The following is a 20,222-nucleotide window of genomic DNA, read 5'->3' as shown; positions in this document are numbered from 1 at the left end:
GAGTCTGTCTGGTGAACACTAACACAGAGACAGGAACAATCACCCACGAAATACAAAGTGAAACCCAGGCTACCTTAATACGGTTCCCAATCAGAGACAACGAGAATCACCTGACTCTGATTGAGAACCGCCTCAGGCAGCCAAACCTATGCAACACCCCTACTCAGCCGCAAATCCCAATACCAACAAAACCCCAATACGAAATACAACATGAACCCATGTCACACCCTGGCCTGACCGACATTCATTCATTTATGAATGTGTTATTCAATGTGTTTCTATGAGCCAAATTCAATATTTTAATCACATCATTTTTAGATATATATTTTTTGATATACGAAAGCTTCCAAAAATTCAAAATCAAATATGTTAAAATCCATAGTATGAAAATCTTAAAACAATTCCAGAATTTCTTGCCTGTTTGAAGTGACAAGTAGTCTAGGCCTAAGGATGATCACATATTTGTTTTACTTTTTACCCATTTTTACAGTCTTGTCCCATCGCATCAACTCCCATACGGACTTGGGAGAGGCGAAGGTCGAGAGCCATGTGTCTTCCCGAAACACAACCCTGCCCAGACACACTGCTTCTTGACACACTGCTCGCTTAACTCAGAAGCCAGCCACACCAATGTGTTGGAGGAAACATCGTACAGCGCTCTAGCGACTCCACAAGGAGTCGCAAGAGCGCGATGGGACAAGGACATTCCAACAGTCCAAACCCTTCCTAACACGGACGACACTGGGCCAATTTTGTGCCACCTCATGGGTCTCTGGGTCGCGGTCGGCTGCAACACAGCCCGGGATCGAACCTGGCTCTGTAGTGACACAGATACAGAAATGAGCTTTTCTTGGTTTGAGAAAAAAAAAACATTAAATATGTGAAAGATATAGATTAATGCTCCATTCCCATAAACACAATTGAATTTGAGCTCAAAGGAAAGCAAGTCTGTGCTTGAAGCGAATTAAGGACTTTCCCACTTTTATTCTGGCGCAAGGCCTTTATACTGCCTACATTGTTCTGTAATTATATTATACTGCCTACATTGTTCTGTAATTATATTATACTGCCTACATTGTTCTGTAATTATTATTATACTGCCTACATTGTTCTGTAATTAATTATACTGCCTACATTGTTCTGTAATTATATTATACTGCTTACATTGTTCTGTAATTAAATTATACTGCCTACATTGTTCTGTAATTAAATAATACTGCCTACATTGTTCTGTAATTATATTATACTGCTTACATTGTTCTGTAATTAAATTATACTGCCTACATTGTTCTGTAATTATATTATACTGCCTACATTGTCGTGTAATTAAATTATACTGCCTACATTGTTCTGTAATTATATTATACTGCCTACATTGCCTACATTGTTCTGTAATTATATTATACTGCCTACATTGTTCTGTAATTATATTAAACTGCCTACATTGTTCTGTAATTATATTATACTGCCTACATTGTTGTGTAATTAAATTATACTGCCTACATTGTTCTGTAATTATATTATACTGCCTACATTGTTCTGTAATTATATTATACTGCCTACATTGTTCTGTAATTATATTATACTGCCTACATTGTTCTGTAATTATATTATACTGCCTACATTGTTGTGTAATTAAATTATACTGCCTACATTGTTGTGTAATTAAATTATACTGCCTACATTGTTCTGTAATTATATTATACTGCCTACATTGTTCTGTAATTAAATTATACTGCCTACATTGTTGTGTAATTAAATTATACTGCCTACATTGTTCTGTAATTATATTATACTGCTTACATTGTTCTGTAATTAAATTATACTGCCTACATTGTTCTGTAATTAAATTATACTGCCTACATTGTTCTGTAATTAAATTATACTGCCTACATTGCTCTGTAATTATATTATACTGCCTACATTGTTCTGTAATTATATTATACTGCCTACATTGTTCTGTAATTGTATTATACTGCCTACATTGTTCTGTAATTGTATTATACTGCCTACATTGTTCTGTAATTAAATAATACTGCCTACATTGCTCTGTAATTATATTATACTGCCTACATTGTCGTGTAATTATATTATACTGCCTACATTGTTCTGTAATTATATTATACTGCCTACATTGTCGTGTAATTATATTATACTGCCTACTGTAATTATATTATACTGCCTACATTGTTCTGTAATTATATTATACTGCCTACATTGTTCTGTAATTATATTATACTGCCTACATTGTACTGTAATTAAATTATTGCCTACATTGTTCTGTAATTAAATTATACTGCCTACATTGTCCTGTAATTATATTATACTTACATTGTACTGTAATTATATTATACTGCCTACATTGTAATTATATTATACTGTCTACATTGTTCTGTAATTAAATTATACTGCCTACATTGTTCTGTAATTATATTATACTGCCTACATTGTAATTAAATAATACTGCCTACTGTAATTATATTATACTGCCTACATTGTTCTGTAATTATATTATACTGCCTACATTGTCGTGTAATTATATTATACTGCCTACATTGTCGTGTAATTATATTATACTGCCTACATTGTTCTGTAATTATATTATACTGCCTACATTGTTCTGTAATTATATTATACTGCCTACATTGTTCTGTAATTATATTATACTGCCTACTGTAATTATATTATTGTTACATTGTTCTGTAATTAAATTATACTGCCTACATTGTTCTGTAATTATATTATACTGCCTACATTGTCGTGTAATTAAATTATACTGCCTACATTGTTCTGTAATTATATTATACTGCCTACATTGTCGTGTAATTATATTATACTGCCTACATTGTTCTGTAATTATATTATACTGCCTACATTGTTCTGTAATTATATTATACTGCTTACATTGTTCTGTAATTAAATTATACTGCCTACATTGTTCTGTAATTCAATTATACTGCCTACATTGTACTGTAATTATATTATACTGCCTACATTGTACTGTAATTATATTATACTGCCTACATTGTATGATAATGCTGCCAGCATGGTTCTGTAGTGATATGATAATGCTGCCAACATGGTTCTGTAGTGATTTGATTATGCTGCCAGCATGGTTCTGTAGTGATATGATAATGCTGCCAGCATGGTTCTGTAGTGATATGATAATGCTGCCAGCATGGTTCTGTAGTGATTTGATAATGCCTACAGCTTCCTTTCCATCATCTGCAATGATGAGAGGAAGCCTCTGAGCTGCAGCCTCATTCCCTAGTCTTGTCTGTCCTCCAGTGTGCCATTGACTACTTCTGTGATCAGATCTCTCTCTCCCCCCTTCCATGCCAAATGATGGTCCCATACTTGCCCCCAAAAATAATATTGCTCCGATTTGGTATAGGCCTACTCTGTTCTCGCTGCTGTGAGGTATAGTGATGCATCCAGAGGGCTTGTCAAGGTCATTTCCAGTCTTAACGTGACCCTACTGTTAGATGGCCTTTTACCTCAGAGGGTCATCATTAGAGTAGAGTGTAGAGTAATCACAATGCTACTGCACAGGTATAAGAGCAATTTAATATAAAGTAGTGTTACCAAATACAATTATATACAATTATATACAAAAAGACACCAGACAATTGTAACTGGAACACGATGATATTTAATTTTCAAGTAAAAGAGTAAATACAGCTGGTGTTTATAATTTCTCCCTGTTTCATCGCCATCTCCAACTGCACACACCTCTTAGCAACCTGTTCACCTACCTGCTAAAAAACACCTCCACTAAAATCAACAACTCATAAGGCATATTAGTTCATCAGGATTGTAACCAAGTACTTTTAGCATAAAAAAGAGAAAAAAAAAGAGGAACCAAGATAGAATTACTAAGATTCTGTGTGATTAAATACATAAATTATCTGCACACATTTTTGTTGTTGTTGTTGTTGCAATAAATATCTAGTCTGGTATCTAAGACAGTAGTTAATGTACAAGGATATGATGGTGGTGGTTTGGGAGACACACCTTAAAACGACAGTGTATGTGTGTGTGTGTGTGTGAGGCTAGTGAATTTAAAGGAGCAGTGCATGGATATATAATTTATTTCTACTGATCCAATAGATAATAGAAAACATGACTTTTCTTTAATATTTTCAAAAGTATGTGGACACCCATTCAAATTAGCGAATTCGGCTATTTCAACCACACCCGTTGCTGACAAGCGTAATAAAATCGAGCACACAGCCATGCAATCTCCATAGACAAACATTGGCAGTAGAATGATCCGTACTGAAGAGCTCAGTGACTTTCAACGTGCACCTTTCCAACAATTCAGTTCCTCAAATGTTTGCCCTGCTAGACCTGCCCCGGTCAACTAAGTGCTGTTATTGTGAAGTGGAAACGTCTAGGAGCAACAACGGCTCAGCTGCAAAGTGGTAGGCCACACAAGCTCACAGAACGGGACTGCTGAGTGCTGAAGTTCGTAGCGTGTACAACTTCTGTCCTCGGTTGCAACACTCACTACCGAGTTCCAAACTGCCTCTGGAAGCAACGTCAGCACAAGAACTGTTTGTCGGGAGCTTCATGAAATGAGTTTCCATGGCCGAGAAGCCGCACACAAGCCTCAGATCACCATGCGGAATGCTAAGCATCGGCTGGAGTGGTGTAAAGCTCGCCGCCATTGGTCTGTGGAGCAGTGGAAACGCCTTCTCTGGAGCGATGAATCATGCTTAACCATCTAGCAATCTGACGGACGAATCTGGGTTTGGCGGATGCCAGGAGAACACTACCTGCCCCAATGCATAGTGCCAACTGTAAAGTTTGGTGGATGAGGAATAATGGTCTGGTGCTGTTTTTCACGGTTCAGGCTCCTTAGTTCCTGTGAAGAGAAATATTAACGCTACAGTATACAATGACATTCTAGACAATTCTGTGCTTCCAACTTTGTGGCAACAGTTTGGGGAAGGCCCTTTCCTGTTTAAGCATAACAATGCCCCCGTGCACAAAGCGATACGGAAATGGTTTGTCGAGATCAGTGTGAGAGAACTTGACTGGCCTGCACAGAGTCCTGACCTCAACCCCATCGAACACCTTTGGGATGAATTGTAACGCCGACCGTGAGCCAGGCCTAATCACCTAACATCAGTGCCTGACCTCATTAATGCTCTTGTGGCTGAATGGAAGTAAGTCCCCAAAGCAATGTTCCAGCATCTAGTGGAACGTCTTCCCAGATGAGTGGAGGCTGTTATAGCAGCAATGTTCCAGCATCTAGTGGAACGTCTTCCCAGAGGAGTGGAGGCTGTTATAGCAGCAATGTTCCAACATCTAGTGGAAAGCCTTCCCAGAAGAGTGGAGGCTGTTATAGCAGCAATGTTCCAACATCTAGTGGAAAGCCTTCCCAGAAGAGTGGAGGCTGTTATAGTAGCAAAGGGGGGACCAACTCCATATTAATGCCCATGAGTTTGGAATGAGATGTTCGATGAGCAGGTGTCCACATACTTTTGGTCATGTTGTGTATTTACATCTCTCTCCTTCTCTCTTGTGGTTAAAGCTTACAGTATCAAAACACAGTCACATTATATGTATATATAATATATAGAATAGGAATAATATATATTCTCGATAAGAGTATAAAAACACAGCCAGCGATGGGGAGAGGAAAGGTTGTGTTTATGGCCTCGTTTTGCCTGGATCTGATTGGTTTTGAGCATATGACCTCATAGCAGGATAGCAGCACACTGGAATCCAATTGGCCGTCTTCATAGTTACATGGAGTCATTGTCGAAGTCGGTAGGCTCAATGACCTCTGGCGTCATAACCCTGCCCATGAACAGGATAGAACCTGGAGAGGAGGAGAGAAAGAAAGCGTCGGAGAAGACACTAGGGTCAGACACATAGAGAAGGAGACAGAGACTGACTGGACGGACGGACGGACGGACAGACAGACCGACGGCGTAGCACACACCTGTCCTGCGGTTTCTGATGATGAAGAAGAAGGGATGATCAGCCATGACCTGAGGGTACAGAACCAGAGTCCTGGTGAGGGCTATCATTCCTACAGGACACAGAGAGAGAGAGAGAGAGAGAGAGAGAGAGAGAGAGAGAGAGAGAGAGAGAGAGAAAACATTCATGACCTGAGGGTACAGAACCAGAGTCCTGGTGAGGGCTATCATTCCTACAGGACACAGAGAGAGAGAGAGAAAACATTCATGACCTGAGGGTACAGAACCAGAGTCCTGGTGAGGGCTATCATTCCTACAGGACACAGAGAGAGAGAGAGAGAGAGAGAGAGAGAGAGAGAGAGAGAGAGAGAGAGAGAGAGAGAGAGAGAGAGAGAGAGAGAGAGAGAGAGAGAGAGAGAGAGAGAGAGAGAGAGAGAGAGAGAGAGAGAGAGAGAGACCAAGGTAATGAACACTCAGTGCTCTAGAGTGTTGTTGTCCAGAGAGACCAAGGTAATGGACACTCAGTGCTCTAGAGTGTTGTTGTCCAGAGAGACCAAGGTAATGAACACTCAGTGCTCTAGAGTGTTGTTGTCTAGAGAGACCAAGGTAATGAACACTCAGTGCTCTAGAGTGTTGTTGTCCCGAGAGACCAAGGTAATGAACACTCAGTGCTCTAGAGTGTTGTTGTCCAGAGAGACCAAGGTAAATGGACACTCAGTACTCTAGAGTGTTGTTGTCCAGAGAGACCAAGGTAATGAACACTCAGTGCTCTAGAGTGTTGTTGTCCCGAGAGACCAAGAAGCAGAGATCAATGAGGCGGAGAACTACTAAGACAAGGAGGTGGGGGTTGGACGGGACAAGGGGACCAATCAAGAGCGTGCGTGAGAGGATGAGTCTGTTCAGGTCCACAGTCTCTGCCTGTTGAGGTTTCAGGGGGAAATGGTGTCAACACCATTATTAAAAAATAATTCTGATGCTACTGGATATGAATAAATGAACTACTGTTGACAGACAGGATGGGACATTCTGAATGTGACCCATTATCCTGTGTGTGTGTCCTGTCACATGAAGCACAGGGGTCATTAAACAGTCATCATAAGAAGGTACAGGAGTGTTGTATGAAAGAGGGAAGGGATTGAGAGGATGGAGGTGGAGGGTCAGAGTGATGTCTATGTTGTACACAGTTGGGATTGCTGTGAGGCTGACCTCTGACCCCACTGTTCCCTGTGCCAGTAGGACAGCATCATGTACCTGCCTGATAAGATATCAGACACAGTCCAGTCACAACTCAAACCCCAGGACAAGTAAAAACAACTGTGTAGTGTATGATCAAATATACAAAATATACAGCATTAGTAGGCCTACTAAAAATGTCTTTCTTTTCGACTCCATTCTCCTATAGCCCTCTTCGCACTGCTCCAGCGAATCCCAGGCGGGCTCCGGCACTCTCTCTGGGTCGGCCGCCCACCTGTCTATTTCTTCCCACGTCGTATACTCCAAGCCTCTGCTGTCCATAACGTCCTCCCTTCGCTGCTCCAGCTGCCTGTTCCCACGCCACTCGGTCCGTGTGTGGTGGGTGATTCTGTAACGGTGTTCTTCGTTTGTTGCAAGAGAGTCGGACCGAAATGCAGCGTGTTGGTTACTCATGTTGTTTAATGAAACAAATGACGAATACATGAAAATACTGAGACAAAATACAAAACAACAAAACGTAACGTGAAACCTAAGTACAGCCTATTTAAAAAAAAAAATTTATCATCAATACCATTCATTCTTTACAACTCATAATTTACATACATACTCAATTAATGCTATTTTTAATTAAACTAATTAAATTAAACTAAACATAAACCCAAAACAAAACCTCAGGAGAGCATCTTCCCTCCCCGTCACCCTACAAAATACCTTCCCCTATCTCCCTGTCCCTAATCTATCCTCTTACAAATCTAAATGACACCCAGCCCTAAACCCCCCCCCCCTTCCACCTCTCCCGAGCAGCATGCTGCCCCACTTCCTCTCCTCCCTCTTCATCCTCCCCCTCAAATCTCCTTCCACTCTCCTCACTATCCCTTCCAACCCCCAATCTCTCCCTGTCTTCTCCATGTTCAGCCTTGCTTCCCACAGCCCCCGTTTAAAGAGACTAATGAGAAGCCAGAGCAGAAACCTGTCCCTATCCGTCCCTCTCGCTCTCCCTACACCCCTCTCTAACCTGGCCCACGTCAATACAAAATCCCCCTTTACCAAACCTAACAACACCCGTGCCCTAGCCCATACTACTCCAGCAAAGGCACAGTCCCAAAAGACATGGCGCACAGTCTCCTCCCTGCCACAAGAAGATCTTGGACAGGTGGGGGATTGCACTAAACTATACCGGTACAAGATGGAACGTACCGGCAAACACTTATGAAGGCTCAACCAATTCAGGTCCTTGAGCCTGTTGTCCAGACCCCTCACCTGCACTCCCTCCCAGACCACTTCCGAGATGCCTACTACAGGCGCCGGACTCTCTGCCTTTCTGACCTCCTCGTACAGGTGCCTATGATCTAAACCTACTCGGGCAACTTCAACCTCTGGGTGCGCAGCACGCAGCCACTTGGCCGCATGACCAAAGTGCCACGGCAGCTGTTCCGCCCGAGGACCCGTGTTAGACCACACCATTATGCTTCTCGCCTGATACGAGAAAAATACCCGCAGGAGGTAACCGGACGGGTGTATCACTGGCTGAGCAAGCTCCGTTAACAAGAAAGAAACAAAAATTGTGTCCAGCTTGAGGGGGAAATGTGGTACCCCCCTACCTCCCTCCCCGATGGGACAGATCATGCGTGCCCTGGCGACCCACTCATACCTGCCACTCCACATAAACTGAAACACAAGCTTCACTAGAGGCCTTCTCAGACAAGCCGGCAATGGGTAGATGTATGCCAAATACAAAAGCGACGGCAACACATCCACCTTTAGGACCAGGACTTTGCCCATAAAAGACAAATACCTAGCTTTCCACATTGCTAGCTTCCTCTGTACCACTGCGATATGCATGTTCCAGTTTAGCGTCGCTGAGCCGGAGGTCTCAAAATGGACCCCGAGAATCCTCAGGGCCCCCTCACAGAGAGATAACCCCCCAGGCACATCCGTTCTACCGCGCCATCTTCCAAAAAACTTGACGGAAGACTTTGCATGGTTCAGAACTGCTCCTGACGCTCGAGTGAAATCCCCAAAGATGGCAAGGGACCTTGTCAGGCACGAGTCCTTGCACAACAACAAGGAAGTGTCGTCGGCGTACTGCGTCATCTTAACACGCAGTCCACCACTTCCAGGGATCAGCAGACCTTCCACCCCTGTGTCTGCCCTAATGGCAGCCCCCAGAGGCTCCATGTACAGAACGAAGAGGAGAGCCGAGAGTGGGCACCCCTGCCTGACCCCAGACGAGAGGTCAAAACGTCACCCAAGTGACTATTTACACTAACTCGGCACCCCGCTCCGACATATAATGTACGAATCCATCCTATAAACTTCTCCCCAAATCCTAATCGACCTGACACTCTGAATAAAAAGGATCTATTCACGCGATCGAAGGCTTTCGCCTGATCTAGCGCTGCTACCATAAAAGGCAGTCCTCTATCTTCAACCCAAGCGATGGAGTCCCTGATTAACTGTAGGTTCCATTAAATAGAGAGGCCCTCTACCCCGCACGTCTGATCCTCATGAACGACGTAGGGAAGGGCTGTGCGCAACCGGTCTGCTAAAACCTTTGCAAGTAGCTTGTAATCTACACACAGCATGGTCAATGGCCGCCAGTTGCCAAGGTCTGTTACTTCCCCCTTCTTATATAAAAGTGACAGCACACCAACAGCCATTGATCCCCCCCGGGACCCCCGTCTCAAGGATGGCCTTCAAGACTTCAAGGACCACTGGTCTAAGTATACCCCAAAACTGGAGATAAAACTCAGCCGGCAGCCCATCCATCCCAGGCACCTTCCCTTTTCCCATCCTCCTAAGAGCGCTCTCAACCTCTTCTAGTGAGATCTGGGCCTCCATCACTTCTCTAATGTCCTCCGGCAACCGCCTGGACAAGTGTTCTAAAAACACATTTCCCTGCTCTACATCTATTTCCCTTTCCTTAAATAAACCTTGGAAATGATCAGTTGTCACCCTGACCATATCCTCTGGTTCTCTAACTATACTACCATTTTCTTCCCTAACACCATGCATTACCTTCCTACTCTGTCTTGCCCTAACCAACTTAAAGAACATAGCAGAACAAGTCTCATTATGTTCTAGAAAGCCGCTATGCGCACGCTCCAGGAAAGCTCGAGCCTTCCGCTCCTGCAACTCCCTGAGCTGCGCCTTTAGGGTTGAGGATCTCTCCCAGTCAAACGACCCGCCGAGGTTGCCTGCCTCGTATTCGAGTTCAATTAACCTTTGGATACGATCCACCTCCCTCCTCTCCTCCCTTTTTTTCCTCTTGCAATACCCTATTATAAAAGCCCTAATCCTCACCTTAACTAATTCCCACCACTCTAACACCCCCTCGCACATGGACCGGAGACCCTCAAGCCTCCTAAAGAAAACATAAAACCCGTCAACAAAAGCCTGCTCCTCCAGCACATCCCGATCTAGCCTCCAGTACCCCTTACCAAAGAGGCAGACTGGCGACCCCACCTGCAGGAGCACCCCGTCGTATTCCGAAAAGAAAACGGGCAACAGCCGCCCAGACAACTTTCCCAAAGACCTGGGTACAAAAATATAATCGAGCCTCCGCTCAACCCCCCTGGAGTTATGCCATGTAGGACCGTCCATTTTCGGAGTAGTGTGCATACCACCATCTACCAGACCATGGCAAGCCATTAGCCTAGCAATGGCGCCTGCACTGTTATCCCCCCCTCTTCCTAAATCTGTATTAAAATCCCCCCCTATCACTAATTTCCTATTTGTGACACACAGGGGCGTCAGACAGTCCACCATCTCCTTCCTGTCTGCCACCACCTGTGGCCCATACACCACCACTAATCTAAATTTACAATCCCTTATCGTGACATCCACCCCTATAACCCTCCCCTGCATTACCACAAAAGAATCCTCCCTACACCCCCCCTACACCCCAAACCGACTCCCCCTTGTCCCACTCCCTCTTAAATCTACTAACATCCCCTCCATCCCTCAGGTGAACCTCCTGTAAAAAACAAAAATCAAACCCCACACCCTCCAAATAACTAAAAACCACCCTCCTCTTAACAATATCTCTTAAACCCCTTACATTTAAACTAACAAAAGTAAAATTAGACTCCATGAAAAAAATAAAACATGTAATACACTCAAATTCTAAACTCAGACAGAAAAAAAACAAAAACAGGAGACTCACCCGATGCTCCCCTGCTCCATATCTACCGGTGAGAACACCATCTGTAATCCCGACATCCACCCCTCTTCCTCCATCACACCATGCCAGGATGCAGGAATAGTGTTTGGCTTCGGGGTGCCCTGCACCCTGGGTCTACCCCCACAATCCTCCCCCTCCCCAGTGTTGCAGCTGGTTTGGAAAAAAATTGGGGAGGCTGAGTCCCCAAACAAAAAACTCCCCACCTCCTCCTGTACCCAGTCCTGAGTCTTGTTAGGTGTGTCCCCACCCAAATGAAGTTGAGAGTCTTGGGAAACCAGCAGCAACCCAGAGGTTTCTCCCACCCCCATCACTCTCTTGGCCATCCCCTCCCCCTCACTGTCGACCAATCGCACCCTCCTCTTCATTCTCTTCTTTGGTGATGGCGGCAGTGGAGAGATACCACCCCCTCCCCCCGCCAGCTCCTCCACCATACCCCTCATCTCTTCCACCATGTCACTTTCCCCCCAGTCCACTTGCTCTTCCACCGTCTTCTTCTCCACCACTCCTCCCTCGCTTTCTTCTCTCTCATGCTCCTCCACTCGGTTGCCTTCTTCTACTGCTTTTCCTGGTTCTCCTACTCCCGTGCCTTCCGTTTCCTTCTCTCTTCCATCCGCCGCTTCTTGCTCCTCTTCCTTCCTTGTGGCCTTCCCCTCTGGACTTGTACTCTTGTCATGAGGCGTGCTTCCTTCCCCTCCTCTTCTTCCCCCATCCCCCGCTCCTGCTCCCCCCCCCAGCCGCAGACGCATATGACCTCTGACGGGCCGGGCACCCCCGCCACAGGTGTGCTGACGAGCCACACCCATGGCATGTCTTAGGCTTGTCACAATCCCTCGCCTCGTGATCCTCAGATCCACAAAATCTGCATTTTCTCATGCTGCACGAGGCGAAAATGTGACCGTAGGCCATACAGCCCCTGCAAAATGGGGGCTGACGTGCATAAAACAATGTCCCACTGTCAGCCCCAAGGGAGAACATAGCAGGAGGATGGAGGTAGCCACCATGTCCCTTTGGGTCCTCCCTGAGGAGGGCCTGGAAACCTCTCCTCCCATTCCAAAACCCAAGGGAGTCTTTGAGGTGCCTAGCTGAGGAAACGTTATCCATGTATCTCCCCAGAAAAGCCCTCACCTCTTCATCCTTAACGTAAGGGTTGTAAATGTTAACAGTTACAACCCTAAAGTTATTCTTCGCCAGGCTTGATATTTCGTAGTGGCACATCGGCCTCTCACCTCCCACTGCTCTTGCCCTTCTCAGGATATCATCGTGTTTTTCCTCTGTATATAGCACCACGTCGTATGCTCCCTCCAACGAGTTGCCTTGGAAACAAAACACGTCCTTCACCGTCAGCTTTAGAATCCCCATCAATATAATCCTTCCAAAAGATTCTCGTTCCTAAAGGCTCCAACTCCTTTTCCTTCCAAGCAAAACGAATCGTGTTAGCCAGCCCAATCCCAGGGACCGACCGTGATGATGTATTTAGCACCATCTCCGCAAGGAGAATGGCGCTCGTACTCTTCTTCTTCCAATACAAGAAAAAAAGAAAATCCAAAAGTGACCGAGTCTGTCTGGTGAACACTAACACAGAGACAGGAACAATCACCCACGAAATACAAAGTGAAACCCAGGCTACCTTAATACGGTTCCCAATCAGAGACAACGAGAATCACCTGACTCTGATTGAGAACCGCCTCAGGCAGCCAAACCTATGCAACACCCCTACTCAGCCGCAAATCCCAATACCAACAAAACCCCAATACGAAATACAACATGAACCCATGTCACACCCTGGCCTGACCGACATTCATTCATTTATGAATGTGTTATTCAATGTGTTTCTATGAGCCAAATTCAATATTTTAATCACATCATTTTTAGATATATATTTTTTGATATACGAAAGCTTCCAAAAATTCAAAATCAAATATGTTAAAATCCATAGTATGAAAATCTTAAAACAATTCCAGAATTTCTTGCCTGTTTGAAGTGACAAGTAGTCTAGGCCTAAGGATGATCACATATTTGTTTTACTTTTTACCCATTTTTACAGTCTTGTCCCATCGCATCAACTCCCATACGGACTTGGGAGAGGCGAAGGTCGAGAGCCATGTGTCTTCCCGAAACACAACCCTGCCCAGACACACTGCTTCTTGACACACTGCTCGCTTAACCCAGAAGCCAGCCACACCAATGTGTTGGAGGAAACATCGTACAGCGCTCTAGCGACTCCACAAGGAGTCGCAAGAGTGCGATGGGACAAGGACATTCCAACAGGCCAAACCCTTCCTAACACGGACGACGCTGGGCCAATTTTGTGCCACCTCATGGGTCTCTGGGTCGCAGTCGGCTGCAACACAGCCCGGGATCGAACCTGGCTCTGTAGTGACACAGATACAGAAATGAGCTTTTCTTGGTTTGAGAAAAAAAAACATTAAATATGTGAAAGATATAGATTAATGCTCCATTCCCATAAACACAATTAAATTTGAGCTCAAAGGAAAGCAAGTCTGTGCTTGAAGCGAATTAAGGACTTTCCCACTTTTATTCTGGCGCAAGGCCTCCAACAACCTTTGATTCAATTAACTGTGGGGTCATGTGCGCGCTGATCAATCACGTTCTGGGACAGGACGTGCTGCGCTGTACAGCAGTGCTCACTATTTCTTCGGGAAGAACGCTGTTCTACATCCCACTCACCCCTTGACTGAACCCACAGTGGCTCGGACATCTCAATAGCACATGTAAATAGTATGAAGTGGTTTCTGTAATGATATGATTATACTGCCTACATTGTTGTGTAATTAAATTATACTGCCTACATTGTTCTGTAATTAAATTATACTGCCTACATTGTTGTGTAATTAAATTATACTGCCTACATTGTTCTGTAATTATATTATACTGCCTACATTGTACTGTAATATTATACTGCCTACATTGTTCTGTAATTAAATTATACTGCCTACATTGTTCTGTAATTAAATTATACTGCCTACATTGTTCTGTAATTAAATTATACTGCCTACATTGTTCTGTAATTAAATTATACTGCCTACATTGTTCTGTAATTAAATTATACTGCCTACATTGTTCTGTAATTAAATTATACTGCCTACATTGTTCTGTAATTATATTATACTGCCTACATTGTTCTGTAATTATATTATACTGCCTACATTGTTCTGTAATTATATTATACTGCCTACATTGTTCTGTAATTAAATTATACTGCCTACATTGTTGTGTAATTAAATTATACTGCCTACATTGCTCTGTAATTAAATTATACTGCCTACATTGTTCTGTAATTAAATTATACTGCCTACATTGTTCTGTAATTATATTATACTGCCTACATTGTTCTGTAATTAAATTATACTGCCTACATTGTTGTGTAATTAAATTATACTGCCTGCATTGTTGTGTAATTATATATTATATTAATTAAATTATACTGCCTACATTGTTCTGTAATTAAATTATACTGCCTACATTGTTCTGTAATTAAATTATACTGCCTACATTGTTGTGTAATTAAATTATACTGCCTGCATTGTTGTGTAATTAAATATTATATTAATTAAATTATACTGCCTACATTGTTCTGTAATTAAATTATACTGCCTACATTGTTCTGTAATTAAATTATACTGCCTACATTGTCGTGTAATTATATTATACTGCCTACATTGTTCTGTAATTAAATTATACTGCCTACATTGTTGTGTAATTAAATTATACTGCCTGCATTGTTGTGTAATTATATATTATATTAATTAAATTATACTGCCTACATTGTTCTGTTACATACATTGTTCTGTAATTAAATTATACTGCCTACATTGTTCTGTAATTAAATTATACTGCCTACATTGTTCTGTAATTATATTATACTGCCTACATTGTTGTGTAATTAAATTATACTGCCTACATTGTTGTGTAATTAAATTATACTGCCTACATTGTTCTGTAATTAAATTATACTGCCTACATTGTTCTGTAATTATATTATACTGCCTACATTGTTGTGTAATTATATTATACTGCCTACATTGTTCTGTAATTAAATTATACTGCCTACATTGTTCTGTAATTAAATTATACTGCCTACATTGTTGTGTAATTAAATTATACTGCCTACATTGTTCTGTAATCATATTATACTGCCTACATTGTTCTGTAATCATATTATACTGCCTACATTGTTCTGTAATTATATTATACTGCCTACATTGTTCTGTAATTAAATTATACTGCCTACATTGTTCTGTAATTAAATTATACTGCCTACATTGTACTGTAATCATATTATACTGCCTACATTGTTCTGTAATTAAATTATACTGCCTACATTGTTCTGTAATTAAATTATACTGCCTACATTGTTCTGCAATTATATTATACTGCCTACATTGTTCTGTAATTAAATTATACTGCCTACATTGTTCTGTAATTAAATTATACTGCCTACATTGTTCTGTAATCATATTATACTGCCTACATTGTTCTGTAATTAAATTATACTGCCTACATTGTTCTGTAATTAAATTATACTGCCTACATTGTTCTGCAATTATATTATACTGCCTACATTGTTCTGTAATTAAATTATACTGCCTACATTGTACTGTAATCATATTATACTGCCTACATTGTTCTGTAATTAAATTATACTGCCTACATTGTTCTGTAATTAAATTATACTGCCTACATTGTTCTGCAATTATATTATACTGCCTACATTGTTCTGTAATTAAATTATACTGCCTACATTGTACTGTAATCATATTATACTGCCTACATTGTTCTGTAATTAAATTATACTGCCTACTGCCTACATTGTTCTGTACATTAAATTATACTGCCTACATTGTTCTGCAATTATATTATACTGCCTACATTGTTCTGTAATTAAATTATACTGCCTACATTGTTCTGTAATTAAATTATACTGCCTACATTGTTCTGCAATTATATTATACTGCCTACATTGTTCTGTAATTATATTATACTGCCTACATTGTTCTGTAATTAAATTATACTGCCTACATTGTTCTGTAATTAAATTATACTGCCTACATTGTACTGTAATATTATACTGCCTACATTGTTCTGTAATTATATTATACTGCCTACATTGTATGATAATGCTGCCAGCATGGTTCTGTAGTGATATGATAATGCTGCCAACATGGTTCTGTAGTGATTTGATTATGCTGCCAGCATGGTTCTGTAGTGATATGATAATGCTGCCAGCATGGTTCTGTAGTGATGTGATATGATAATGCTGCCAGCATGGTTCTGTAGTGATATGATAATGCTGCCAACATGGTTCTGTAGTGATGTGATATGATAATGCTGCCAGCATGGTTCTGTAGTGATTTGATAATGCCTACAGCTTCCTTTCCATCATCTGCAATGATGAGAGGAAGCCTCTGAGCTGCAGCCTCATTCCCTAGTCTTGTCTGTCCTCCAGTGTGCCATTGACTACTTCTGTGATCAGATCTCTCTCTCCCCCCTTCCATGCCAAATGATGGTCCCATACTTGCCCCCAAAAATAATATTGCTCCGATTTGGTATAGGCCTACTCTGTTCTCGCTGCTGTGAGGTATAGTGATGCATCCAGAGGGCTTGTCAAGGTCATTTCCAGTCTTAACGTGACCCTACTGTTAGATGGCCTTTTACCTCAGAGGGTCATCTTTAGAGTAGAGTGTAGAGTAATCACAATGCTACTGCACAGGTATAAGAGCAATTTAATATAAAGTAGTGTTACCAAATACAATTATATACAATTATATACAAAAAGACACCAGACAATTGTAACTGGAACACGATGATATTTAATTTTCAAGTAAAAGAGTAAATACAGCTGGTGTTTATAATTTCTCCTCGTTTCATCGCCGTCTCCAACTGCACACACCTCTTAGCAACCTGTTCACCTACCTGCTAAAAAACACCTCCACTAAAATCAACAACTCATAAGGCATATTAGTTCATCAGGATTGTAACCAAGTACTTTTAGCATAAAAAAGAGAAAAAAAGAGGAACCAAGATAGAATTACTAAGATTCTGTGTGATTAAATACATAAATTATCTGCACACATTTTTGTTGTTGTTGTTGTTGTTGCAATAAATATCTAGTCTGGTATCTAAGACAGTAGTTAATGTACAAGGACATGATGGTGGTGGTTTGGGAGACACACCTTAAAACGACAGTGTGTGTGTGTGTGTGTGTGTGTGTGAGGCTAGTGAATTTAAAGGAGCAGTGCATGGATATATAATTTATTTCTACTGATCCAATAGATAATAGAAAACATTACTTTTCCTTAATATTTTCAAAAGTATGTGGACACCCATTCAAATTAGCGAATTCGGCTATTTCAACCACACCCGTTGCTGACAAGCGTAATAAAATCGAGCACACAGCCATGCAATCTCCATAGACAAACATTGGCAGTAGAATGATCCGTCTTGAAGATCTCAGTGACTTTCAACGTGCACCTTTCCAACAATTCAGTTCCTCAAATGTTTGCCCTGCTAGACCTGCCCCGGTCAACTAAGTGCTGTTATTGTGAAGTGGAAATGTCTAGGAGCAACAACGGCTCAGCTGCAAAGTGGTAGGCCACACAAGCTCACAGAACGGGACTGCTGAGTGCTGAAGTTCGTAGCGTGTACAACTTCTGTCCTCGGTTGCAACACTCACTACCGAGTTCCAAACTGCCTCTGGAAGCAACGTCAGCACAAGAACTGTTTGTCGGGAGCTTCATGAAATGAGTTTCCATGGCCGAGAAGCCGCACACAATACCTCAGATCACCATGCGGAATGCTAAGCATCGGCTGGAGTGGTGTAAAGCTCGCCGCCATTGGTCTGTGGAGCAGTGGAAACGCCTTCTCTGGAGCGATGAATCATGCTTAACCATCTAGCAGTCTGACGGACGAATCTGGGTTTGGCGGATGCCAGGAGAACACTACCTGCCCCAATGCATAGTGCCAACTGTAAAGTTTGGTGGATGAGGAATAATGGTCTGGTGCTGTTTTTCACGGTTCAGGCTAGACCCCTTAGTTCCTGTGAAGAGAAATATTAACGCTACAGTATACAATGACATTCTAGACAATTCTGTGCTTCCAACTTTGTGGCAACAGTTTGGGGAAGGCCCTTTCCTGTTTAAGCATAACAATGCCCCCGTGCACAAAGCGATACGGAAATGGTTTGTCGAGATCAGTGTGAGAGAACTTGACTGGCCTGCACAGAGTCCTGACCTCAACCCCATCGAACACCTTTGGGATGAATTGTAACGCCGACCGTGAGCCAGGCCTAATCACCTAACATTAGTGCCTGACCTCATTAATGCTCTTGTGACTGAATGGAAGTAAGTCCCCAAAGCAATGTTCCAGCATCTAGTGGAACGTCTTCCCAGATGAGTGGAGGCTGTTATAGCAGCAATGTTCCAGCATCTAGTGGAACGTCTTCCCAGAGGAGTGGAGGCTGTTATAGCAGCAATGTTCCAACATCTAGTGGAAAACCTTCCCAGAAGAGTGGAGGCTGTTATAGCAGCAATGTTCCAGCATCTAGTGGAACGTCTTCCCAGAGGAGTGGAGGCTGTTATAGCAGCAATGTTCCAACATCTAGTGGAAAGCCTTCCCAGAAGAGTGGAGGCTGTTATAGCAGCAATGTTCCTACATCTAGTGGAAAGCCTTCCCAGACGAGTGGAGGCTGTTATAGCAGCAATGTTCCTACATCTAGTGGAAAGCCTTCCCAGAAGAGTGGAGGCTGCTATAGCAGCAATGTTCCAACATCTAGTGGAAAGCCTTCCCAGAAGAGTGGAGGCTGTTATGGCAGCAATGTTCCAACATCTAGTGGAAAGCCTTCCCAGAAGAGTGGAGGCTGTTATGGCAGCAATGTTCCAACATCTAGTGGAAAGCCTTCCCAGAGGAGTGGAGGCTGTTATAGCAGCAATGTTCCAACATCTAGTGGAAAGCCTTCCCAGAAGAGTGGAGGCTGTTATGGCAGCAATGTTCCAACATCTAGTGGAAAGCCTTCCCAGAAGAGTGGAGGCTGTTATAGCAGCAATGTTCCAACATCTAGTGGAAAGCCTTCCCAGAAGAGTGGAGGCTGTTATGGCAGCAATGTTCCAACATCTAGTGGAAAGCCTTCCCAGAAGAGTGGAGGCTGTTATGGCAGCAAAGGGGGGACCAACTCCATTTTAATGCCCATGAGTTTGGAATGAGATGTTCGATGAGCAGGTGTCCACATACTTTTGGTCATGTTGTGTATTTACAGCTCTCTCCTTCTCTCTTGTGGTTAAAGCTTACAGTATCAAAACACAGTCACATTATATGTATATATAATATATAGAATAGGAATAATATATATTCTCGATAAGAGTATAAAAACACAGCCAGCGATGGGGAGAGGAAAGGTTGTGTTTATGGCCTCGTTTTGCCTGGATCTGATTGGTTTTGAGCATATGACCTCATAGCAGGATAGCAGCACACTGGAATCCAATTGGCCGTCTTCATAGTTACATGGAGTCATTGTCGAAGTCGGTAGGCTCAATGACCTCTGGCGTCATAACCCTGCCCATGAACAGGATAGAACCTGGAGAGGAGGAGAGAAAGAAAGCGTCAGAGAAGACACTAGGGTCAGACACATAGAGAAGGAGACAGAGACTGACTGGACGGACAGACAGACCGACGGCGTAGCACACACCTGTCCTGCGGTTTCTGATGATGAAGAAGAAGGGATGATCAGCCATGACCTGAGGGTACAGAACCAGAGTCCTGGTGAGGGCTATCATTCCTACAGGACACAGAGAGGGAGAGAGAGAGAGAGAACATTCAACACACAGGGAAGATTCTCAGTTGCATACTTCTCTCTCCTTTCTCCTTGCCTCCTTCTCAAAACTTATTGGATAAGAAAGCCA

The 20,222-nt window shown here is 42.5% G+C and overlaps 1 protein-coding gene and 1 long non-coding RNA gene across 2 annotated transcripts in view; both read right to left on the bottom strand.

The window, feature by feature from the left end:
* Positions 1-3,549: 3,549 nt before the first annotated feature.
* Positions 3,550-6,039, bottom strand: LOC135546681 (uncharacterized). Its single transcript, XR_010456609.1, has 2 exons — positions 5,954-6,039; positions 3,550-5,830 (listed from the first exon to the last, which is right to left on the bottom strand). It is a non-coding gene; the product is annotated as an uncharacterized LOC135546681 (long non-coding RNA).
* Positions 6,040-17,041: 11,002 nt separating this feature from the next.
* LOC135546679 (neuroserpin-like) overlaps positions 17,042-20,222 on the bottom strand; it is a 55,225-nt gene continuing 52,044 nt past the window's right edge. Inside the window, exons 8-9 of the mRNA XM_064975293.1 lie at positions 20,009-20,098; positions 17,042-19,897 (exon numbers count right to left, since the gene is read on the bottom strand). Coding sequence (XP_064831365.1) covers positions 19,821-19,897; positions 20,009-20,098 — 167 coding nt within the window. The 3' untranslated portion in view covers positions 17,042-19,820. The remainder of the gene's footprint in view (positions 19,898-20,008; positions 20,099-20,222) is intronic.

This window comes from Oncorhynchus masou, chromosome 9, assembly GCF_036934945.1.
Source record: "Oncorhynchus masou masou isolate Uvic2021 chromosome 9, UVic_Omas_1.1, whole genome shotgun sequence".
Taxonomy (NCBI): domain Eukaryota; kingdom Metazoa; phylum Chordata; class Actinopteri; order Salmoniformes; family Salmonidae; genus Oncorhynchus; species Oncorhynchus masou.
The sequence above is the reverse complement of the archived record's forward strand: the minus strand, read 5'-3'. Positions and strand labels throughout refer to the sequence as shown.